This window comes from Marmota flaviventris, chromosome 3 (assembly GCF_047511675.1).
Source record: "Marmota flaviventris isolate mMarFla1 chromosome 3, mMarFla1.hap1, whole genome shotgun sequence".
In the NCBI taxonomy this organism is placed as follows: domain Eukaryota; kingdom Metazoa; phylum Chordata; class Mammalia; order Rodentia; family Sciuridae; genus Marmota; species Marmota flaviventris.
In genome coordinates, this window is record NC_092500.1 from 165,709,478 (window position 1) to 165,730,885 (window position 21,408).

The window sequence follows — 21,408 nt, forward strand, 5'->3', positions numbered from 1 at the left end:
AATAAAAACCTGGATAAAGCTGGAAAATTTCTGAAAAATGTCTTCTACTAATTTTCCCCCCATATTTGATGGAAAAAAATCCAAAAGCTGGGGGTGGGGAGACATTCTTTCTCTGTTTCTGCTTTCCCAGTGCCCACACCTCTGACTCTCATGTGAAGTCAATGAACTGCATCTCTCAAGCCACTGGCTCAGGAGCAGAACTGGGTCTGGAATCTCCTTAGGCACACAGCCCGGTGCTCAGGTCAAGAAAGCCCTGGTCCCCTGGCCTAGCTCACATTCCTCTCTGTCTCTGCCTAGGCTCAGCAGGGCATGGCTAGCCAGCACAGCCCCAGAGGCTGGTGGGTTTTGAACCTCAGAGAAAAAGAGGGTCATGGGTCCCCTTGAGTCTTCTGAATTGTAGGATCCAAAGATCCCTCAGAGACTGATCACTCTGAAAGTCCTACAACTTTTTTGAAAGAAAGATCAACTTTTTTAGAAAAACAACTGGGGATTTTAGATTCTATCTGGGGAGCTCAGGAGCTTCTGAAGTCAGGAAAGGTATAATTCAATTCCCCTCATTGTCAGGGTCACTGGCTCTTTCAGTGTGTCCCTGACCTGGCTGCACCAGTGTCACCTGGACATGCATCAAAGACACATCTCTGGGTCTCATTCCAACTGGATGAATCAGAGATCTGGGAGTGGGGCCTGAGCCCACCAGTGATCCTGCTGCCACCAACATGGGAGGCTCTGGGTGTGGCTGTGAGGCCGCAGCCGTGTGCCCAGTGAGGAAGAGCCTACTCTGCCCACACTCTGCTCCTCACTCAGGGGCCAGTAGCCCTCAGCTCCAGGAGCCACCCACCTAATCCTAAGTTCTCCATAGCCAGACTCCTTTTCATGGATCCTGATGTTCTACTTGGTTCAAAGCAACCCACTACGAAAACAACAAGCCTTCACTCCACTCGCGCTCTCACAGTGCAGCTGCCTGAGGAGGAGGGAGGGGAGGAAGTGGCAGGTCACAGCGCCTCCCCTGCTGAAGACAGTGCAGAGCAAGAGACAAATGCCATCCAAATAATGCAGACCCCAGAACACACAGAACAGATAAACCCCCAAGTCCAACCCTTGGCTTGGAAACGTGAGGGGCCAGCAGTGAAGTGGCTGTGTTCAGGATGGCCCATACTGACAGGATTAGCAATGGCCCGAGGCTCTGGGGCCCTGACCAAAGGGGCTGGCCCTCCTTGCACAGGCGGGCGGCTTTGCTGGTGGCTCCCAGCTTCTAGAAGGTAGAGAACCCTGCTCCCGGGAAAGGCACACTTCCCTCTGATCAGCTTTTTAAAGTGCCCTTTACTGGAAAGATGCATGTTTATGTAAGTAAATGGCTGAAGTCTTAGCATCTGGGAAGAAAATGAGAGAGAATCCAAATTGTTGCCTGTGCTAGGGACCTTCCATTGCACATCAAGTAGGACTAGGTCTTCTAATGCCACCCTGAGCTGCTCAGTACCTTGTGCATTCTGGATGGCCTCTGGAGACCTTGATGCTGCCCATCTGGACTTGGCTCATGAGGCACCCATGCCAACACAGATGGGCTAAGGTTCTAGAGTGAAAACTCTGCCATTTCTACTAAGAGGGGGGCAGAGGAACAAGTGAGATGGTGACAGAGGACAAGCAAGAAAGGGGTAGACTTTTCTGTCCTGAGACAAGGGACTGAACTAAACGGTTTATTCTCTCATAAAATGGACATCTCACATTCCCTGTCAATCTCAAGTTTAGAAGAGACAATGAGGGTAAAAGTCCTAGGAGAACTGTTCCAGGGCTTCACCGCCATCACGGAGCACTTGTATGTGGGTGGAATGGCCAAGTGCAGGAGATGGATCCTCACCTGAGCACACAGCCTCTGAAGAAAAGCCTGCTCCACTCAGGGCCTTGGCACTTGCTGGCCTCTTCGTTCAAAGCACTGTTTCCTCAGATATTCTTGATGGATGATTCCCTCGTCCCTTAGGACTGTGTGGAAGGGATCCCTCCTCAGGGAGGCCTCCTCCTGCACCCTGTCATGCTCCTGCCCTTATTCTTCCTCATATTATCACTGTAACATGGCATTATAACATATACTCATTGACTTCTTATGTCTCCCCTCCTTGGACGGGAAGTTCCTGTTGAATCCCTAGCTCTGAGGCACGGGTCCAGCATTTATAAAGTGAGAGAAGGTGGAGAACCCTGGTCAAACCTAAGTCTCCCTCAGATCCTACTCTAAAATGACATTCACACATGCTGACCCTCTCTGAGAGGCCACCACATGCTAGTGCTGCTCTTAGTGCTTTTTACTAAGAGCAACTGAACCAACTGATTCACCGTCACATCAGCCGGAGGGATCAGCACCTCGAGCACCTGTGTTTTCTGGACCAGGGAACTGAGGCACAGTGAGTTAGCCTGTGGTCCAAAGTGACCGGGCAGGGCAGGAATTAGTGGTAAACTATTGGTCAAGTGCGGGGTGTCCTGGGGTGGAGACAGTAAGGGAGCACTGCTCCATTGCTCCAGCTGCTGGCTGGCTCCCTGGGGACAAAGCCTGTGGACACAGTCTCCTGACACTGCCTGACTTCAGAGCTGTCTTTGTCTCAGAGCTCCTGGGCCTAGCTTTTCCTCATCAAATAAGACCTCTTCAGCCAAGAAGCCTCCCCAAGGCCTTGGCCATTTCCTGGCACCTGCTGGCTCTCACTCACCACAGACCTTTCAGTGCCCTCCACAACAACAAATTTATCCTGAGGTATTAGGCCATATACTTTAACCCAACTCTGTTTAAATGCACAACAGCTTCAGTTCCTGTTACCACAAGAAAACCAGGAACTCTTGTTTCTGTGAGCAGGGAAGGCACTGCCTGAGCTGATGGCCCAGATGCTGAGTAGTGGAGGCACCTCTGCTAGAAGTTTCTACTGGCCAGGGTTCTATCCTAAGTGGAATTCCAGGAGAGCCTTGTACTCATACCACTGCCACAGTAGGGCAGGAGGAAGTGGTGCTCTGACCTCAGGGCACTTCTCAGGGACACTATTTTGACATTCTCTGAATGTCAAATGATGACTTACAAGTCATCCCCTGAGGGAGCAGGACACCCCCAACCCTACCAGCCACACCAGGCGTGGGCAGGGCACCTACCCAGGTCAGCATCGGTGCTCTTCTTCATGTCCTTCTGCAGTCTCTTGGTCTGCTCCTCCAGCCTGCAAGGCAGGGGCAGGCCTGGGTGCTGGGCCACACGGCATTCAGGCTCCTCTGCCCCTGACCTGAGAAGGCCCACCAGGGAGGGAAGGACCTCTCCATGGGGCTCTTACCCCAAACTGCATGTTCTGCAGGAGGCCAAGTCCCCAAAGGCTACTAGTAATGACTGTTCTAAAGCCATCTGCTGGGGGAGAACTGGCAGCCTGGTGACCTGAACTGGCCTCAGCTTCCAGGTGCTGACAGGGCTAATGAGTGGCCCACTGACTGGTCAGAAGGAGACAGGTAGGGTGGGGAGGGAGACCTAGCAGGAGGTATTGCCCTTCCCCAACACCCGCCTCATCCCGGGGTTTGACACTCACTGCTGGAGTTTTCCATACTCCCTTTCAAAGTCTCTCTCCACCTGTAACAAAAGAGATAACTCGATCAACAGAGAAATGACAACACAATGGAAAACATCTCCCAGCCTGAGATTCTCCACACCCTCCCCATCTGCAGAAAACAACGCAGTCCAGTCCATGCAAGCTCCAGCAGATCCTCAGGGACACAGTATCCCCTGTGTTCCCAAAATTAATGAAGTGTTTGACTTGGGAGAAGGCCTCTCCTCCCAGAGGGGCCAGCCAGGCAAGTCACAGCGGATTGTGGCTCTGCTCTGCCACCACGGGGAGTGAGGTGCCAGGCTGGGTGCCCTCTCTTCGCCCCCACTCTGGTGGCGGTCAAAGTGCTCTGGAGTATGACTGAAGTGCACCCAGGGAGGCAGCAGGGCATGGAGAAGAGGCCGGCTGCAATTCAGGACTGGCCCTGCCTCGCGGCAGCCAGGAGACTTTGCGGGATGCCACCCGCTCAGCCTTGGTTTCCCCTCCGGTCCTCCTGCCGGCAGCTGGGTCTGCGGCAGGCCAAGAAAGTCCACGTATGTGACTGCAGGTGGCAAATTTGTTCTGGGAACAGGGAAGGGGCTCTGTCTTCAGTTTAGAGGATAAGCAGAGATAGATAAGATATGAGCTCTGACTAGCTGTGGAGCTTAAAAATATTTCCTCTCACTCCAGAGCCTCACTTTCTTTTCTGGTAAAAGGGTAACTAACTTCAGTTAGTCAGTCGGGTGAACTTGAGGGGCTACAAAGCTTACACTGCTTAAACAGGCAGTATGTGCAGGGCACAAGCCAGGTGGCTGGCCCACCATGGTGCTCACTGAGGGTGACGGTCCAGAGTGTCTGTGAGCCTCTCCTGCACTGAGTGATGGAAGTAGCCTGGGGAGGCAGACTGGGCTGTCGTCTTTCCAGCAGAAAGGAGAAGCAGCCCAAAGTGCACAGGCAATGGCAGCCAGGTAAACTCTGACAGTGGCTAAGCATGAAGCACTGTGCTGGGCGCTAGGACAGTGTGTGGCTCCTGCTCAACCTCAGAGGACATGTCTTTACAAGTTAAAAGTAGTTTTTCCAAAGGGATGAAATGAAAACTAAGCATTTCTTAGTCAGTCAAGCTTTCCCCGAGATCTACAGCACAGAGTAGGTGCTTGCTCTCTGGGAGGAGCCCTGCGCTGTGCCTTTGGCTCCCAGTCCTCTCTTTTGCAATCCCCTGAGAGTGCTGATGTGTGTGGGATGTCAGAGAACACCTGGTTTCCCTGCCCGGGGACTGCTTGAACTTGCAGAGAGAGGGACCTTGGGTTTCCAACTAGGTGGGATTATTCAGGTTTGACGAGAAACTTGAGGTCTCACGCTGGGAGCTGAATGAGGGTGAATGAAGTGGGACACGACCCTTCTACCTGATGCCACTCAAGGCCACCTGAAGCCTAAAAGGAGAAGTCTAAACATTCTGCTTCCCTACTTGCAGGAGGCAGGTGCAGGCTGCTTCTGTAGCTCACTGGCTCCAGATCTATCCACAGAGGAAAGACCCACCGGGGACAGCACCAAAATCCCAGCTCCTTAGACAATGGCTAAGGGAATAAAAGGACACATTGGAGCCACATTCCAAGGTATATGCCTTGTGAGAGAAAGAGCCAAGCAAAAAAGATCTGAACATCTTTGAATGCTTGATGCCTTTGCCAAAACGGCCACTGGAGCCCAGTCAACAATGCAAGTGTAAACACATGTGCACGGACCTTCAGGGGACCAGTCAGGCTGGGCCTGGCGGGCCAGGTTAGTGCAGGGAAAATCAAGCCCCAGACAACTGCCCTCAGCTGCTCCCTGCATTCTCTGGGGCCCGGGTGCAAGGGAGGGGCTGTGCTGCTTGCTGCTGTATCTGCTGGTCTAGGCCAAGCCCTGGTGTAGCAGGAACTAGGAATGTGTTAAATGAATGAAAGGTCTGTTTTCCCAAAACTTGAACTCACAAGTGAAATGAAAAAGGAGGCCAGGAGGCAGGGCCAGGGCTCCAGGGCCGGAGCTAAGGTGTGTCACATCAGAGCTGAGGCATAAGGGGCACTCTGAGAGCCCCCTTTCAAGGGATGCTCTCGGGGGACAGCTGCCTTCTCTTCAGTACACTCCAAGATGAAGGAGGGTGAGGGAAGTGAAGGTTCCTCTGCTCAGCATGAAATCTTCCTCAACTGGAAAGGCTTAATGTGGTTACTCCTTCTTGCCCTAACTTTGCAGGGCACCGACCTAGCTGGGGATCTTGGTGTGTGCTTTCCTTTGCACATAAGACTGGGGTAATCCTGTTGCACAGGACCATAGAAAGGAAAGCTTTGAAGTGCTGCTCCCTGCTCCTGGGTTAGGTGGGGAGGTGTGGCTTTTCTCCACATCAGGATGCCCCAGTCAATTTATGGGCCCTGAGGGGCCAGAGGGAACTAGGCAGAAGGCTAGCATGGGGAGGTAGGGGAGCTTTGTTCCTCCGCCTTGGTGCCAATGGTCAGCCCCTGCAGAGAACATGCCATTCCAGCCAAAGCTTTGACAATGGTGGAATGTGCATTAATAACCTGGGCAAAGGAGAGCAGCAGAGCAAAGACACAATGCTTTCTTTGTGGTTGACAACTGAGTGCCCTGAGCCAAAAACCTCCTGAAACTCCCTGAAGATAACATGAGCATTTCTTCCCATGACAGGGGTGCCATGACTTCCAATAACCCGGGCGGCCACATCTGCTCCCCTCCCTGAGAGTGCCTGGGCAAGAATACCAGAGTGCGTCACTGCCATCCGGGGGCAGCTGCCAGAGATGCTGAGACAACCACACAGACTAGGCCCGCTCTGGGGGCTGGAGGAGGTAGGGAAAACGCGACTCTGAAGAGGGAGGGTCTTACTACATATACTTCAGTGACCTGGGGAGTTGAGGAGAACGGGCCAAGCAAGCAAGCAAACAACTCTATTCCAGACCCCAACTCAGCTTTGACTCCTTGTGAGAGATCAAAGGCCCAGCCCATGGCCCGGGGAACTGAGCTGCTTGGACAGGCTAAGTCCTCGATGGCTTATGAAGGAGTCAAATCCGCTGGCTTTCTGTAGTGCATCGCACTGAAGGCTGGCTACGGGCCAGACACTGGGCTAAGTGCCTTGCATCTTGCATGCACTGCCTTGTGTCAGACTGAGATGCCAGCCATGCCATCTTCATCTCACACATGAGAACGCTAAAGCTTGGAGAGGCCAAGGAACACGCTCAAGATCAGACACGATGTGACAGAACCAGGATGGAAACTGAGGCTGCAAATCCAACATGGCTTCTTCCCACTCCCTGGTCTACGTGGGCGAGCTGAGGCTATGAACCAGAGGACAATCCCACCTCAAGTGAGTTGGACGCAAGGGAAGAGGGAAGCCACATGTATCTGTTTTTCCCCTGGGTCCTTGCTACCTCTCAGGGCAAAGGATTCAAGATTGTTCTGTCTACAAACTCTGGCAAACAAGTTGAAAGTACGTTCTAGCCTTTGCTTTTTTTGGGGAGAACAAAAGCCATTTCGATGAAGGTTAGGGTGTTGGGAGGGTTTTTTGTTTGTCTCTTTGTTTTTGGTAGTGAGGATCGGAATAAAAGACCCTTCTCAAAACCACTTCCCTTTAGGATCTGCCATGGATTAAACTCTAGAGGCTCAAAGCCGCACCTTCCCACTTCCTGTAGCTGGCTGGAGCCGGCATTTGCACGCCCAGATTCTTTGGGCTTCAGCTGGAGGCCTCCACAGATGGTCAGCCCCTGCACGGGAGGCAGTGGAGCCTCTCAGTGACCTGCATCTGCATGAAGCAGAGGAGGACTCTCTTAGCTCAGACCCAGCTCCTTTCAAGTGACTTCACTTTGAATTTCCCAAAGATGGTGCCATTGGTCAGATGTGTGCTGAACTTCCTACCAAAGTAAAGCAGTAGTTTGCCTGTGGTCCTGACAGCTGAGCTGAGGAAGGAGAGTCAGTAAGACATGGAGGCCTATCAAGGGTTGGGACAACAGATAAGAGTCTACTGAGTAGACAGAGTAGAAATTTCTGAAGTTATTGAGAGAGGGGCTCTACAGTTAACAACCAGGTTAAAACCAAGGACTACACTCCGATTGGTGGAAGAGGGGCTGAAAAGGCTACTCCAGACTAGAATTTCCAAACTTCAAAGGTCTTCACAGTGAGAAGCAGCACAAAGCAAGGGAAGGAGTACTCGGACCTGAGTTCTAACTCCAGTTCTGCCAGTCCGGCCTTTTCACACTTTAGCAGTCACCACCACTCATCAGGAAAAATCAGGAGGTTGACCAGATGAGTTCTGTGGGCTTCCAGCTAGAATTCAGGTTCTGTGAACTGAGGTTCTCCTCTCCCATTCTGGAGATAAAATAGGGCTCACAGCAGGTAGCAGCCAGTCATCCCCTCTCACTGGTGACTCTGGATCATGGGAGAGGACACATTTGATAGGGCAGACAAAGGGACGAGGGGCACGAAGTTACCTGGTCTTTAGTGGAGGAGATAGCTAAAAATAAAGTCTGGGGTCTGGGGATGTGGCTCAAGCGGTAGCGTGCTCGCCTGGCATGCATGCGGCCCGGATTCGATCCTCAGCACCACATACAAACAAAGATGTTGTGTCCGCCGAAAACTAAAAAATAAATATTAAAATTCTCTCTCTCTCTAAATAAATAAATAAATAAAGCAAGCCTGGGCTGTATCTTAGGTAGGGAGTCTGTGTTCCAGGATCCTCTTAGGAAAGACTACTCAGAAGCAGAGCCTTTGCCATACCTTTGTAAACCACCAAGAATGGGGAAGATCCCCAATACCCCGGAACAGGAGGCCCCTGCAAGTCCCAGTCTTTAAGAGGTTCTAGATCAACATGACTGGCAATAAGGCCTAGGTGGCTATCTTCTCAGCTCAAGATGTGCGGAGTCAAAGCTTTGGTTCTATGCAGAGGCGATGTAAGATAGAACTGAATCTCAGAGGGAAAGACGAGGCTACTCACTGTTTTGGGTACAATCTGTTTCTTGGGCTGCCCAATCTTGAAAGGAATCCTGGAAGAGACAGAGAGACGAGAATACCTGAGAAATGGGGAAGGATGTGGTTGAAAGAATGGATGCACCATGGGTGCTTCTGCCCCAAGAGGGTAAGGAGTGGCTGAAGCTCACTATCTGACACTGGTACCCCAAGCCCTGGAGGGCACAGGACCATCATACCCAGGGCCTTGTTCTAGAAAACAGATCCTCCTATCCAGTGTCCCATGCAGGCTCTTGGGCACCACCTCCTTCCCCAGCACATCTTATGAAAGGTCTGTCATTTAAATACACAGCCATATATATATGGCAGGAAAGGGACACAGCCCCAGATAACAATCACTACAAACCTTGTGTCCTGAGGAGCTACAAATGAGAAATCAGAGGCTCACTGTAACAGCTGTCATTCTTGGAGACATGGCTTTTAAAACCCCCCACAAAAATCACTATCATCTATACTAGGTGCTTCATTGCTTCTCTACAGGGGGACAAACTGTGGGTCTGCAGGCTTCTTGGGAAGCTGAGGAAAAATGACAAATTACATGGCCATTAATGACTGGTTGGGCTGGGTTAATCCCCTGGGAAAATGGACAAAATCTAAATGCAGCTAACTCGGAGAAACTGGGATCCAGCCTGAGTCTTCCCAAAACTTGCTAAGAAGCTCTGCACCTCAGAGTACCCACTGTAACCTGGAAGAAGCCTGGCCTAAGGGAAGGAAGGTCACGGGGGTAGGACTTGAGTCGAGGAGCAACTACTTGGTCCACCTCCCTAAGCAGGCTGTCATTTGGCAGCTAACTGCTACACTGAGACTTACTTTCCTCCTCTGTAAAATGAGTGTAGCAAACTAGAAAATTTAGAAGTTTCCTCCAGATACTGAAAATTCTGATTCTATTGAGCCCAAGAAGAGAACTATGGCCAAGTTGGAAAGCCAACACAGTACAACCCAGTAGTGACAGGAACAGAGTGCCACTGCCTCACCTAGTGGCAGGTAGGAAGTGAGGGAATCCCTGGAAGCAGCTGGAAGGGGCCAAAGCTGGCTTCTCCCACGGCTCTCCTAGAAGCTGTGGGGTACAGGTAGAGGCTCTGCATCCGAACCTTCCATTCCATCGGCCCCATCCTACCTTCCACTCACGCCCCCTTGTCCCAGAGCCTGCTTGCATTTAGCCCAAACTGACCAACACTGCTGCTACACCCAACGGTATAATTAACTACCGATAATAACCCCAGACAACAAGCCAGTTGAGGGGATGGGCAGCCTGAGTCACAGAGGTTTAAATTTAATTTCTGGAGGACATCCTGTTTATTGTTAACCCAGCCCCATAATTTGGGAGTGTTAACCCTTTGGGGGCTGACTGGTTCACGTGGCTTCTGTAAACTAATCATCTCAGGCTATGCAATTACCAGAAAGGAAAGGTAAACTATGGAAGCTAGGGAAGAAAAATCGAAATTGTTTCCCTTTCTTGAACCCAAAGAAAAAAGGTTCAAGGTAAGATGAGTCCTCTCTGCAGGCCCCTGGTTTCTTTCCCCACAATTCAGGGACTGGAGTTGATGGATGCTGAACAGCTGTCCTCAAGGGCCATTTTGGAGACAGTGCAAATGAGGTCCTGGTGGCCTTGTAAAAAGATGGCTCCTGTTCTGTGGGAGGCCTGCTGCAGTGTTCAGAGTTCTAACCAGGAGGCAGAAAACCTGGTCTCTGCCTTACTAGCTTTGTGATTTGAACAAATCACAATCACTCTGGAGTCATTTCTTCAACTATGAAACAAAGGAGTTACAACAGCTGGTCTGTTCCACATATCTAGACAGAATCTCATTCTAGAATGTGGGGAGTGGGATGAGAATCCTGAAGAATCCTTGGAGTCTACACTACCTGCAGACCAGGAACCAAGAAAGTCAGAACTTAGTTTCCATTATTTGTAGTGCCACAGCTTCTCTCTAAATCTTAATTTAGAATCACAGTATTTTTAGAACTGCAAGTCACCATAGAATTTTTTTTTTTTTTTCTGTTCAACCCTCTCATTTTGTAGACAAGGAAGCAGATCCAGAGAAGTTCAATGACTATCCTAGGGTCATTGTGCTGGTTTATAAGAAAACCAGGAAGAAAACCACCAGGGACCCTGACTTCTGGCCATTTTCTCTCTGCCACTCACAGTTCCATACTCTTTTCACATGGATTTCTTAGATGTATTTGATCAAAATGCTTAGTCTTAAAGTACCATGGGATCAGAAGGCGCTCATGGTTCTTTAAGAGACTGGAAATGAAAGAGAAGAGCGCTGTTTGGAACTGGGGCTTTGCACAAAGAGGTGACATGTACCACACAGACTGAGCTGGCTGCTCCTTATATTTCCACTGCAGCTCTGACAATCACATATAATTTTATCAGGCTAGTCTGATTATTTCTTACCTCATAGCCCAAAAGCCATCTATCTGGCAGAACACCTTTATTTTTTAAAAGAAAAATAAACGTAGAAATTTTATATTCAGAAAATTTGTAAAGAAAGTATAATTCCCACCCCTCCCCTCAGTTTCCTCACTTTAACTAGGAGCTGCTCCAGGTTCATCTTGTACATTTCCTGCTCCAGCCCTGGGGTCGGTGGAAGAACTTGCATTAGCTTTCAACATGCCTCTGTATTATGGTCTCAACCTTCCTTTCAGCCTTCTTTCTCAATCACCCAATTCAACTACTCTGACTCAGGCACATGGCCATTTGTTAATCCTTCAGGTTTAGACTCTTTAAAACTTTCTGTTCCAAATTGGGACTTCTTAAATTTTTTCTAGTACTGAGGACTGAACTCAGGGGTATTCTACCGTTGAGTTATACCCCCAGTTCTTTTTAAAATTTGAGGCAGGGTCTTGCTAAGCTGCTGAGGCAGGCCTTGATCTTGTGATCCTTCTGCCTCAGGCTCCAGAGTTTCTGCAATCGAGGGTATGTGCCACCATACCTGGTCCAGAGAGGGACATTTTTGAGTGGTCATCATCAGGATAGTTTAATTATACAGGGAAACAGGGACATGGCCACACCACCCAAACAGAACACCTTTCCTCCTCCTGACTCACTTCACGTTATTCTCAGGTCTACAGTCTTGCTTAAATAGCCTTTTACAGTTTTATCCCTTCAAAGAATAAAACATGCTCATGAAAGAAAACTTGAGGAATATAGAAAAAGAGGATGGGTGGGGGGAGGAGAAGAAAAAAACCCAGTCATAATAATCTCATATCTAAAAGATGACCATGGTTAATGTTTTAGTAGTATTCATTATATTTTTTTACAATTTGCAGAGAGAAAAACTGAGGCAAGTAGACTTTTTGTAAAAATAAATCAACCCCCCCTCCTTTTTTTTTTTTATTACAAAAACAGCACCTGATTGGTGTTAAAAACTTGGAAGACATGGAAAACTGAAAGGACAAAACACAAACATAATCATCCCCACAAAGGAGAAAGTAAGCAGTAATATCCTGAATCTCAGTGTGTACCTGTATTTGTATACATATATACACGTGAATATTTAAATAACTTTTTAAAAGTTAAGGAAACAGGAGTGTTTTGCCTCTGATCTAAGTTCTACTTTTACCAAAGTTACACATATGCATAGTTTAGTAAGGCAACAAAGTTTAACACATTAGTCCCTAGGCCCCCTTAACCTCATTTGCCTGAGACAGCCATTTCAACTCAGTTGTTTTATTTGCTTTTGGCATTCACATTTGCATTTCTATACAGAAATGCTCATATTACTTCCTCTTGATCACTATGGCTTTTATTTTTTTATTGGTACCAGGGATTGAACCCATGGTGCTTAACCACTGAACTGTATCCCCAAGCCTTTTTATATTTTATTTAGAGACAGGGTCTCACTAAGTTGCTGAGGCTAGCTTTGAACTTGCGATCCTCCTGCCTCAGCATCCTGAGCTGCTGGGATTACAGGTGTGCACCACTGCGCCTGGCTTGATCACTATGCTTTAAGCACTGGGTACTTACTGTGGAAGACAGGGTTTGACCAAACAGAAACAGTTTTGGATGCTACCTCCACTCTTTCCATAGTTATATCCTGACTTAACAATTATGAGGATATTGTGCTGTTTTTTCACACCAAGTGTGAGAGCCAATGGGTTGCTCAGGGCAGTCAAACAGGAAGCCTGCAGTGCTAGCCCATGTATACAACAACCTCCTTAGGGTTTCCCAGCCAACCCCCCATCTAAGTCACTTCTAATTCCCAATCAACAGAAACTATTGTTATTTTGAGCCATAGAGTCGTGGGATCATTTGTCATGAAGCAGTACGTAACTAACAACACTGCATATTTTTTACTTTTCTTGTCTATGGACTTATCTCTGATTCAATCTGTTGTCTGACTCCACTCCTGGTATATTTATTCTTTTCAGTTGCTCCCATGGTCATCTTGAAGCTTCTCCACTGGAGCCTCAGCCCTGCCCATCAGGACTGTCTGCAGGACTGTCTGCCCTTGGTCCCTGCTGTGTAGCTCTCATGCCTGGCTCTCCCTTCATGATGATCCTTACTGGGATGCCTTTGACCTTTTTCTCATTAGCCCATCTCCCATCTTCTCTTTCTTGATTTACTCCTCATTTTGGTGGAAAAAAAGGGTATGAAAGATAATTTTTTTTCAGACTTTGCATAAAATTCTTTTTTTCTACCACCAGGATAGTTTGACTGGGTATAGAATTATAGGCTGGACATAATTTCCTTTAGGATTTCAAAGGCACTGCTTCATAGTCTTCTGGTGCTGTTGTGAAATCTGAAGCCACTCTGATTTCTGTCCTTTGTGTGTGGCCTATTTTTTATTTTCTTTATATGAGTTTATAGGATTGTGTTCATCCTGAAGTTGTATAATCTTATAATGATGTATCTGTTTTATCCATTGTACTAAGTAGGAGAGTTATAATTTTGCAATTTATAATCTTTAGTTCTAGGATTAAAAAAAAAAAAATTATTGCTGGGCAGAATGGTGCACACCTGTAATCCCAGCAACTTGGGAGGCCGAGGCAGGAACTTCAGCATTTTAGCAACACCCTGTCTCAAAAATTAAAAAATAAATAAATAAAAAGGATTGTCATGTAGCTTAGTGTTAAAGTGCCCTTGAGTTCAATCCCTAGTACAAAAACAAAACAAAACAAAAAAATAAAACAGTAACACCCAAAATACCCAAAAACAAATAAAAAAATTGTCATCTCTTCTCCATTTTGTTTTTTACTTTTTCAAATTTTTTTACTTTTTAAAAATTTTTTAATTGTAGATGGACACAATACCTTTGTTCATTTGTTTTTATGTGGTGCTGAGGATCAAACCTGGTGCCTCACATGTGCTAGGCAAGCGCTCTACCAGTGAGCTACCACCCCAGCCCCTGTTTCTTACTTTTGATATTGTTTTAATTTTGATGGTGATCCTACTTGGCTGGTCCTCTCTGTTTCTCAACATTTCATCTTCTACTACTTTCATTTTCTAAATGAAAAAAAATGAGTTTTATTCATTTCTATCAGATTAAAAAAAATCATGACTTTAATCCCAACGAGATGGATTCAATTCAGTGCATTAGGCAAAAGAAATCCATTTGCTAATAAAAAAGCATCTGGTCAGTCTTATATTGTAACCCAACCTAATAACCACCACCATAATGCCTTGGAATGCCAAGGCTGAAGTTTTCACATGTTTTTTACTATATATTATTTTTTAAATTTTACTACCAGACCTTTAATTTCTAAGAGTTCTATTTAATTTTCAGAATGTCCCTTTCTTCTTTTATGGTATCCTGTTTTTATTTCACAGATGTCTTATCTAAGGATCTTAATAACAGCTTAAAAAGAAGTTTCTTCTCTTTTTATAGTCTCAGTTTCTCTCCAAGCTGTTTTTTTTAATTATTTAATCTTTTTTTTTTTTATATTAAATGCTTTCTGAGGGTGTACAGCACTTCTTGGTTGCCTGCTCACATATAAGACTGGGTGATGAAAGAAATCTAACTAGCAACTGTGAGCACATGAATAAAGCTGGTCTATTGTGTAGAGTGGTCTGGCCAAACACTTTGGGAGCAACTCCCTGATGTCAGTCTCTTCCTAGTCTTTTCTCCTGGAAGGTAAAATTCCTTAGAGAAGATTCTACCTAATCTCTTGCCTTGGGAATAAAAGCCCAGCAAAGTGTTCTGGGAGCTCAGCAAGTGGAAGATTTTGTGTGTGTGTGTGTGTGTGTGTGTGTGTGTGTGTGTTGGGGGAGGGGAAGGGCTGTGTCTTGGAAATTCATGCCATAGTCACTTCATCCTCATGACTTCACCATGGTAGTCCTACCATCATCTGTGCTTCTCTCAGAGGTAGGTCCCTGTTTTGTGGGTCTGAAGCTTATAAAATTTTGCAGGTCTCTTTAAAGAAAAAGAATACAAGGGCAGGGGTTGTAGCTCAGTGGCAGAATGCTTGCCTAGTGTTCATGGGGTCCTGGGTTCAATCTCCAGTACTGCAAAAAAATAAATAAAAAGAGTGCCAAATAATAAATAGAAAAATAGACATTAAGATGAAAATTTAAATGGATAAAAAAGCTTAATAAATAATCTTTAAAAGTGAACAAATGACACAAACATCAGAAAGTCAAAAATAACCTATTATTTTTATTAATCATCTGCCTGACACACCTCTATATTTTTACCCCTACATTTTTTGCCGCAGTCTTTTATTGCCTCTGCATGTGACAGAGCTGGTAGCATAATTTTCTTGAGTGAAAAGAAAGATAATTCAGTCTTTCCTCTAGTATGGTTGATTGAAATTTGTTTTCCACTACTGACAGTTTAGAAAAGCTTTTTTTCTAGCTTACTGGTAATGTATAAATATAAATTTTGGGATTGTTGTAAAATTTAGGAAAATCTCATGTTTCTTTCACAAACAAACTATAAGATTTCAGGGCACATTTCAAGATTTTTTGTACAGTGACTAATCTTCAATGCTCTCTATTAATGACAGTAACCAGTTTGTCATTGATGTCCTTGTAGGAGGGCATATCATGAGTTCTATTATCTTTGTTATGTCTTTAATGTTAAATCTACCAGAAATTTCAATGTTTTATCAGTGTTTTCATATGATCTGTTCCTCCTCTTCATTAACTGCATTATCAAACAATCATCACTCTTACTTAAAATTGATCTTATTCTCTTAATGGATTAGTAGCTTTTGGGACCATTTGAAAAATGCTGTTATGCTTTGCTTGATTTCAGACTGATTTCTACTGATTTAAATGCTCACCTTTATCACTTGTACTTCATTCACTTTACAACTTGTATTCCATTTTTAAAGTTTTCTTTATTTTGTACTAAAGATTGAACTCAGGGGCACTGTACCACTGAGCTACATCCCTGGCCCTTTTAAATTTTATTTTGAGATAGGGTCTTGCTAAATTGCTGAGACTGGCCTCAAACTTGGGATCATCTGTCCTCAGTCTCCTGAGTCATTGGGATTACAGGTGTGCATCACACACCTGGCTGTATTCCATTTTAGAATCAAATTTTTTAGTTTTTAAATAAATTTAAAGATACTAAAAAAAGTATCCTTCGTATAGTTCTAACTCTCTTGAGTCAGCAATTTCTCACTTGTTTTATTAAAAATTTCTGCCAGGTGCAGTGGTGCATGCCTATAGTTACAGTGACTTGTGCCAGTACCACAATATATTAATTACTGTAGCTTTAAGGTAAGTTTTAATACTGGGGAGTGATTCCTTTAACTTTGTAGTTCTTTGTTGAGATTATTTTGACTCTTCTGTGTTCCTTCCATTTACATATTAATTTAATTTTTAAAAAATATTTAAATCTTCACTCAATTCAAAAATTATTTTGAGTGCATGAATACCAGTTGTTTTAATACTATTTAAAAAATACCTTTGATTCAGGTGGGATGGCACACGCCTATAATCCCAGTGGTTCAGGAGGCTGAGGCAGGAGGATTGTGGGTTCAAAGCAAGCCTCAGCAATGGCAAGGTACTAAGCAACTCAATGAGACCCCGTCTCTAATTAAAAATTAAAAATAGGGCTTGGGATGTGGCTCAGTAGTTGAGTGCCCCTGAATTAAATCCCTGGTAACCCCTGCCCCCAAAACAAAACAAAACAAACAAAAAAACTTTGAAAAACCATTTTATCAGTGTTAAATACTTCTACTATTCCATATCATAAACCAACCGACTCTTTTGCCAATAACATAGATTATTTAGATTTTAAAAAGCTCCTAATACCTAGTAGAGTGAATCCCTCCTTTCTAGGTAATTTCTGAGCTATTTTCTTTTGTAATTCAAGATAAATTTCAAAATCATCTTATGTGTCCCCTGCTCCCCACTCAAACCCCATAAATATGTTTAGTAGTTCTGGAAATGCACTGTATTTATAGCTCTGTGTGTGTGTGTGTGCGCGCGCACGCACACATGCGTGAAAGAAAAAAGACCCTACATCTTTACAAATATTAGGCTTACTCATTTAAGAATATAATATATCTTTCTGCTTATTTAAGTCTTTTTATTATGTCCCTTGGTTTTAAGGTTTTTTTCATACAGGTCTCTACATTTATTTTATTAAATATTAAGATCCCAAAGTAACATCTATATGTAAAATTTTTAGTTCTACACATCTTAGATGCAGTCCATGGAATTTTAATCCCTATCCATGTTAGGGACATTCCACAGAATTTTTTATTTTAAGGACTTCTATTCATTTTATCTTGCTGGTACATTTGCCCTGACACCAGCTACCATACCTCCATGCTTGACCTATACAGTCCAAGAAGTTCAAGAACAAAGATTGCATTTCTGCTTTTCAGTATGCATGTAGGTGACCAGTTTTCTCTCCTATGACCCATCACTGTGATAAACGGTGCAAATATACTTCCCAATATCAAGCCATCCTTTCATTACTGAAGTGACTCTGCTTGGCAAAGGGTACAGGCTAATTAACTTTGAGGTGTCTATGTCTTGCTTTCTGATTATGATACCTAGTTCCTCAAAGGCAGGGAATGAATATAATGCTTCTTTGTGACCCTGGCAAAGCACTTGTACTAGGCACAGTGCTACTGCCAGTCTTTTCATGGGTCAATAATTAATCAATATTTATCAAAGACCACTTTTGTGCCAAGCACTGTGCTAGGTTCTACAGACATCAGGATGAACAAGACAGACTTAATGATTTCATGGAGATTACAGTTACTACAGTTTATGCACATAGAAAGCACTGAATAATTAAATGAATGAGTAAAATAAGTGCATTGCTCTAGGGCCTTGAAAAACACCAAACTGTGATTTAAAGTTCCTGAAAAAAGCCACTCTTAGATAAGGCTACATAAAGAGCCAACAAAAGTAACATCCATGTCTTTGGCCTCCTAATTCCCATGTGATCAAACCCCAGTCAGCTGGGTTGAGGAACAGCACATGTAGCGGAGACCAAGAAAACAGAGCTGGCCTCCGCCTTCAAAAGTAGAGCCTGGACAAGTTCTTGGAGCACGGGTCAACAGGAAATGTTTTAAAGAGGATATATGAAGGGAGAGGAGTCTCGTGGGTTTATTCCGAGGCTGCCAGACACATCTCACTGTCAGACACATTGCCAGACAACTGGAGTAGGTAGGTGCCCTGATGGAAAGAGCAGGTTCTCTGCCACTGAAATGAAGTGGAGTGAGAGGTGGCACGGAGAAGGCAGGAGAAAAGAGCAACCCAACTACACTTCACCAGGCTCCACGTCTCTCCTGCCCTGTGGTTCAAGTCATGCTGGCATGTGGGACTCCCTAGGAAACAGCTGCTGCTTCTGAGGGCTGCAGCAAGAGTGACAGCATAGCAGTATCTCCAGGCACTGCTGGGTCACACGGGTCACCGCTCATGGTCCTCAAGGGCAGGGAGGACCATGAGGCTGCAGGACTTTTGCTCCTCCTTCTCCCAGCTTTCCTCAGTGTTCTCCCTGTGGCATTGTGCAGGGCAGGTGGGGGTAAGCAGAGGTCCAGTGAGAAGACGGGGCTTGCTCCCCAGAGAATCTCTAGGAGAAATCAGGAGGGTTCTGGTCTCTGCCTCCAGAGCAGGAGTCCTTCTTGGTTCTGCTTGCTTTTCCAGAAACATCAGCACCAGAGGGCAGGAGAAGGGATATTTTAGTCTCAGCAACAAAGTGGAGAAAACAGTTCTCTCAGCCCCTAATATGCCCCACCTTAGGAAAGGAAAAAAGTTCAGTGTGTACAGAGGGAAAGGGGGGAAAAGATTCTATTTTCTTTCACAATAAAGAAAAGTCAACAGGATGTTCTCCAAAGCTACAAATATACTTTTTCAAACAGTAAATATCTCTATTAGCAGCATGATGCCAGTTGGCTAATTCTGTCTGTCTCAGTAAAACCTTTCCAAAAATGCTCCTGCTCTTGTGTAATGTCTATTTACAAAAACAGCTCTTTTGCATTTTCAATTTGCTGGGTTTCTCAATCTTTTGTTTCCTCACCCCCTCTACTGCAGAGGCAGAGACAAGAGGCAGACCCAGATGGCAGTTGGGTGGGGATCCCCTGGTCACCCCGGCAGATCTCTCCATCCCTGCCTTCTTGGGAGAGTCCTCCACTCCCATTACAAAGAAGAGTGGAGCGAGGTTAATAGCTTGACATGCTTCCCTGTCTTCACTTGGCTTCCAGAATTTGTTTCTAGTGAACGTGAGTCTGGTCTCGGCCTGGGGGGGAAAGAGCCCTGAAGTGACTCAGTCTCCTCTGCCCGGTACCCTTCTGATATCTCTGGCTGGGCAAGAGATGCACACTGCTGGGGGAGGTAAGGGAGGTGAGAAGGGAGGGAGGGCTGAGCAAGAGTGGGCGGTGGTTGATAGTGGCTGAAATCCTGGCTCCCCAGGGAGTGGTCTGGGCCTGAGTCACTGTCTCGGCAAGAGCAGGAAGGTGGGCGAAAGGCAGCAGCTTCTGCAGGCTACAAGGACCGGCCCTCCACTCCCCCCCCCCCCCCCGCCCCGGTCCTTCTGTGGCTCTGTCCTCGGGCTGCCACCTGTTCTGGTCTCAGGCCCTATGAGGCTGCCACCTTAAAAATCTGAGAGAGAAAGCAGGAGGGCCAGGGCCAGGCAGGGCTTATGTAGTCATCTGGCTCCGGTGGAACAGCTGCTTGTTGGATCCATCCTCTCCAGATGAAGGGCCAGCTGGCCGCAATGCCAAGGGCCAGGGAAAGTTCAGTCTGAGCGAGGACATAAGAGACCCCCTCAGAGGGGCAGTGACCTGAGCTGAAACCATTCATCTCAGTGCCCATGACCACAGCCTCTGGCCTAATTAACTGGATTCAAAACCAGAGCACATGGAACATGACCCTGACCTGCCATCAGTCCGAGGAGGGGTGCATGTGTGTTTAAAAATAAAAGGCATGACTCTGTGACTTGGCTGACTTGTTACTGTGACCAGAACAATCCTTGGGCTCAGCTGTGATCCCTTCTTCCCCATGGCTCCCCAGGATGCCCTCTGAAAAGCAGACAGAATGAATCACACGATGTTAGGTCATGTGAGAGTCAGGGGACATTCTAATTAAAGTGACCATTTATTGAGCATCTACTATTGCCAGATCCTATGCTTCTGATACATCAGTTCACTTGAAGTGGTCCCCTCCTATACTTCACTGGATGAAGATGGACTCCAGAGCCATAGTGCTGGGGTTAAAATCTTAGCTCTGCTGATCACTGGCTTGAGACTTAAGACAAGTTCCCTCGCCTTGCCAGGTTACAGGTTCCTTGTCTATGAAGTGGGATGAAAATCTACTTAACTCTACAAGGTCTCTGTGAAGGTTAAGAGTTTAATGCTTAAAACAGCACCCAAGCTTCAGTAAGTGGTCTGTAAGGATTTGCTGTGAGGGTGGGGGAGGGTATTTTGGTGAGGAAGATCACACCACGGCCCAGAAGGGGTGACTGCACTGAGTCACAAAGAGATAAGTATACTGCAGTGAATGGTTAGGAAATCTGAAACTATTTCTTCTGTTTTAAGGACAAGCAGCTGTCCCATTCCATAATGCATCATAACCAGGCCCAAGTTATACAACTGTTTAAACCTGAGTGGTGACTTCCTCCTGAACAGTGGAAGAATTTGCGACAGAAATGTGAAGGCTGCTGCAGCAACACCTGGAGGACAAGAAATTCAAGGAGGCAGGAGACTCTTAGTATCTGACAGACAAGTTGTCACCTATTCTATTCTAATCTTTAAGACTTGAGGGGTAGGAAACGGGTTTCCCCATTTTATAAGAAGAAAACATAAGGCATTCGGAGCTGACAGGCTTGCTCTGCTTACTCAGCAAGCAAGAGAAAAAGCTCAGATGGCCTCATTTCCACCCATAGGCTCACAGTGCCCAGGTGGAACTCTGAGAGCACCAGACCAGCAGTGCCACTTCTAAGGCATTCTCTCTAATCTCACTCTCACTTCAGTCTCCTACCCCCAGGAACTGATGAAGAGCTCCCACACTACCCTTTCCCTCTTCTCCGCTGAAAGTATGGCCCTTGGGAAGCAGGAGGTAAAAGGAGCAGGGCTGAGGACGGAAACAGACTTTTGGTCCCTCCCTATATCATTGCGGGACTTTTGGTCCCTCCCTATATCATCGCGGGCCCTGGCCAGAGGGCAACCATTCTCATGCGATGGAAAGTGAGGTCTGCCCTGGTGATGATCAAAAAAAAAAAAAAATAAATAAAAAGTATGAAATACTGCAAACATTCAAAAAGTTATAGAGAATATATAGTAACTATTCACGGATCTACCAAATGGCTTTGTCAAATTCAAACTTTAAGCCATACTTGCTTCAGGTCTTTAAGCAATAGAGTCAGAACTTCAATGAGACTGAAGTCTTTGTATGGGTTTTTGTCCCTATGGTTTTCTTTTCTGGAAAGTGTTGGATAAATGTTCTTTTCAACTACCCCTCTGG

At 45.9% G+C, this 21,408-nt stretch overlaps 1 protein-coding gene across 11 annotated transcripts in view; it reads right to left on the reverse strand.

Annotated features, from left to right (window-relative positions):
• Positions 1-21,408, reverse strand: part of Bin3 (bridging integrator 3) — a 37,164-nt gene that overhangs the window by 11,318 nt on the left and 4,438 nt on the right. For 5 of the 11 annotated variants that reach the window (XM_071610572.1, XM_071610571.1, XM_027926967.2 and 2 more), the window contains 4 exons: positions 8,506-8,554; positions 8,003-8,148; positions 3,543-3,583; positions 3,124-3,185 (listed from right to left, as the gene is read on the reverse strand). In XM_071610572.1, coding sequence (XP_071466673.1) covers positions 3,124-3,185; positions 3,543-3,583; positions 8,003-8,089 — 190 coding nt within the window. In that variant the 5' untranslated portion in view covers positions 8,090-8,148; positions 8,506-8,554. Of the gene's footprint in view, positions 1-1,855; positions 1,978-3,123; positions 3,186-3,542; positions 3,584-8,002; positions 8,149-8,505; positions 8,555-21,408 lie in introns of those variants that run through there. The other 6 variants (XM_027926975.2, XM_071610574.1, XM_027926970.2 and 3 more) reach the window with 4 other exon arrangements.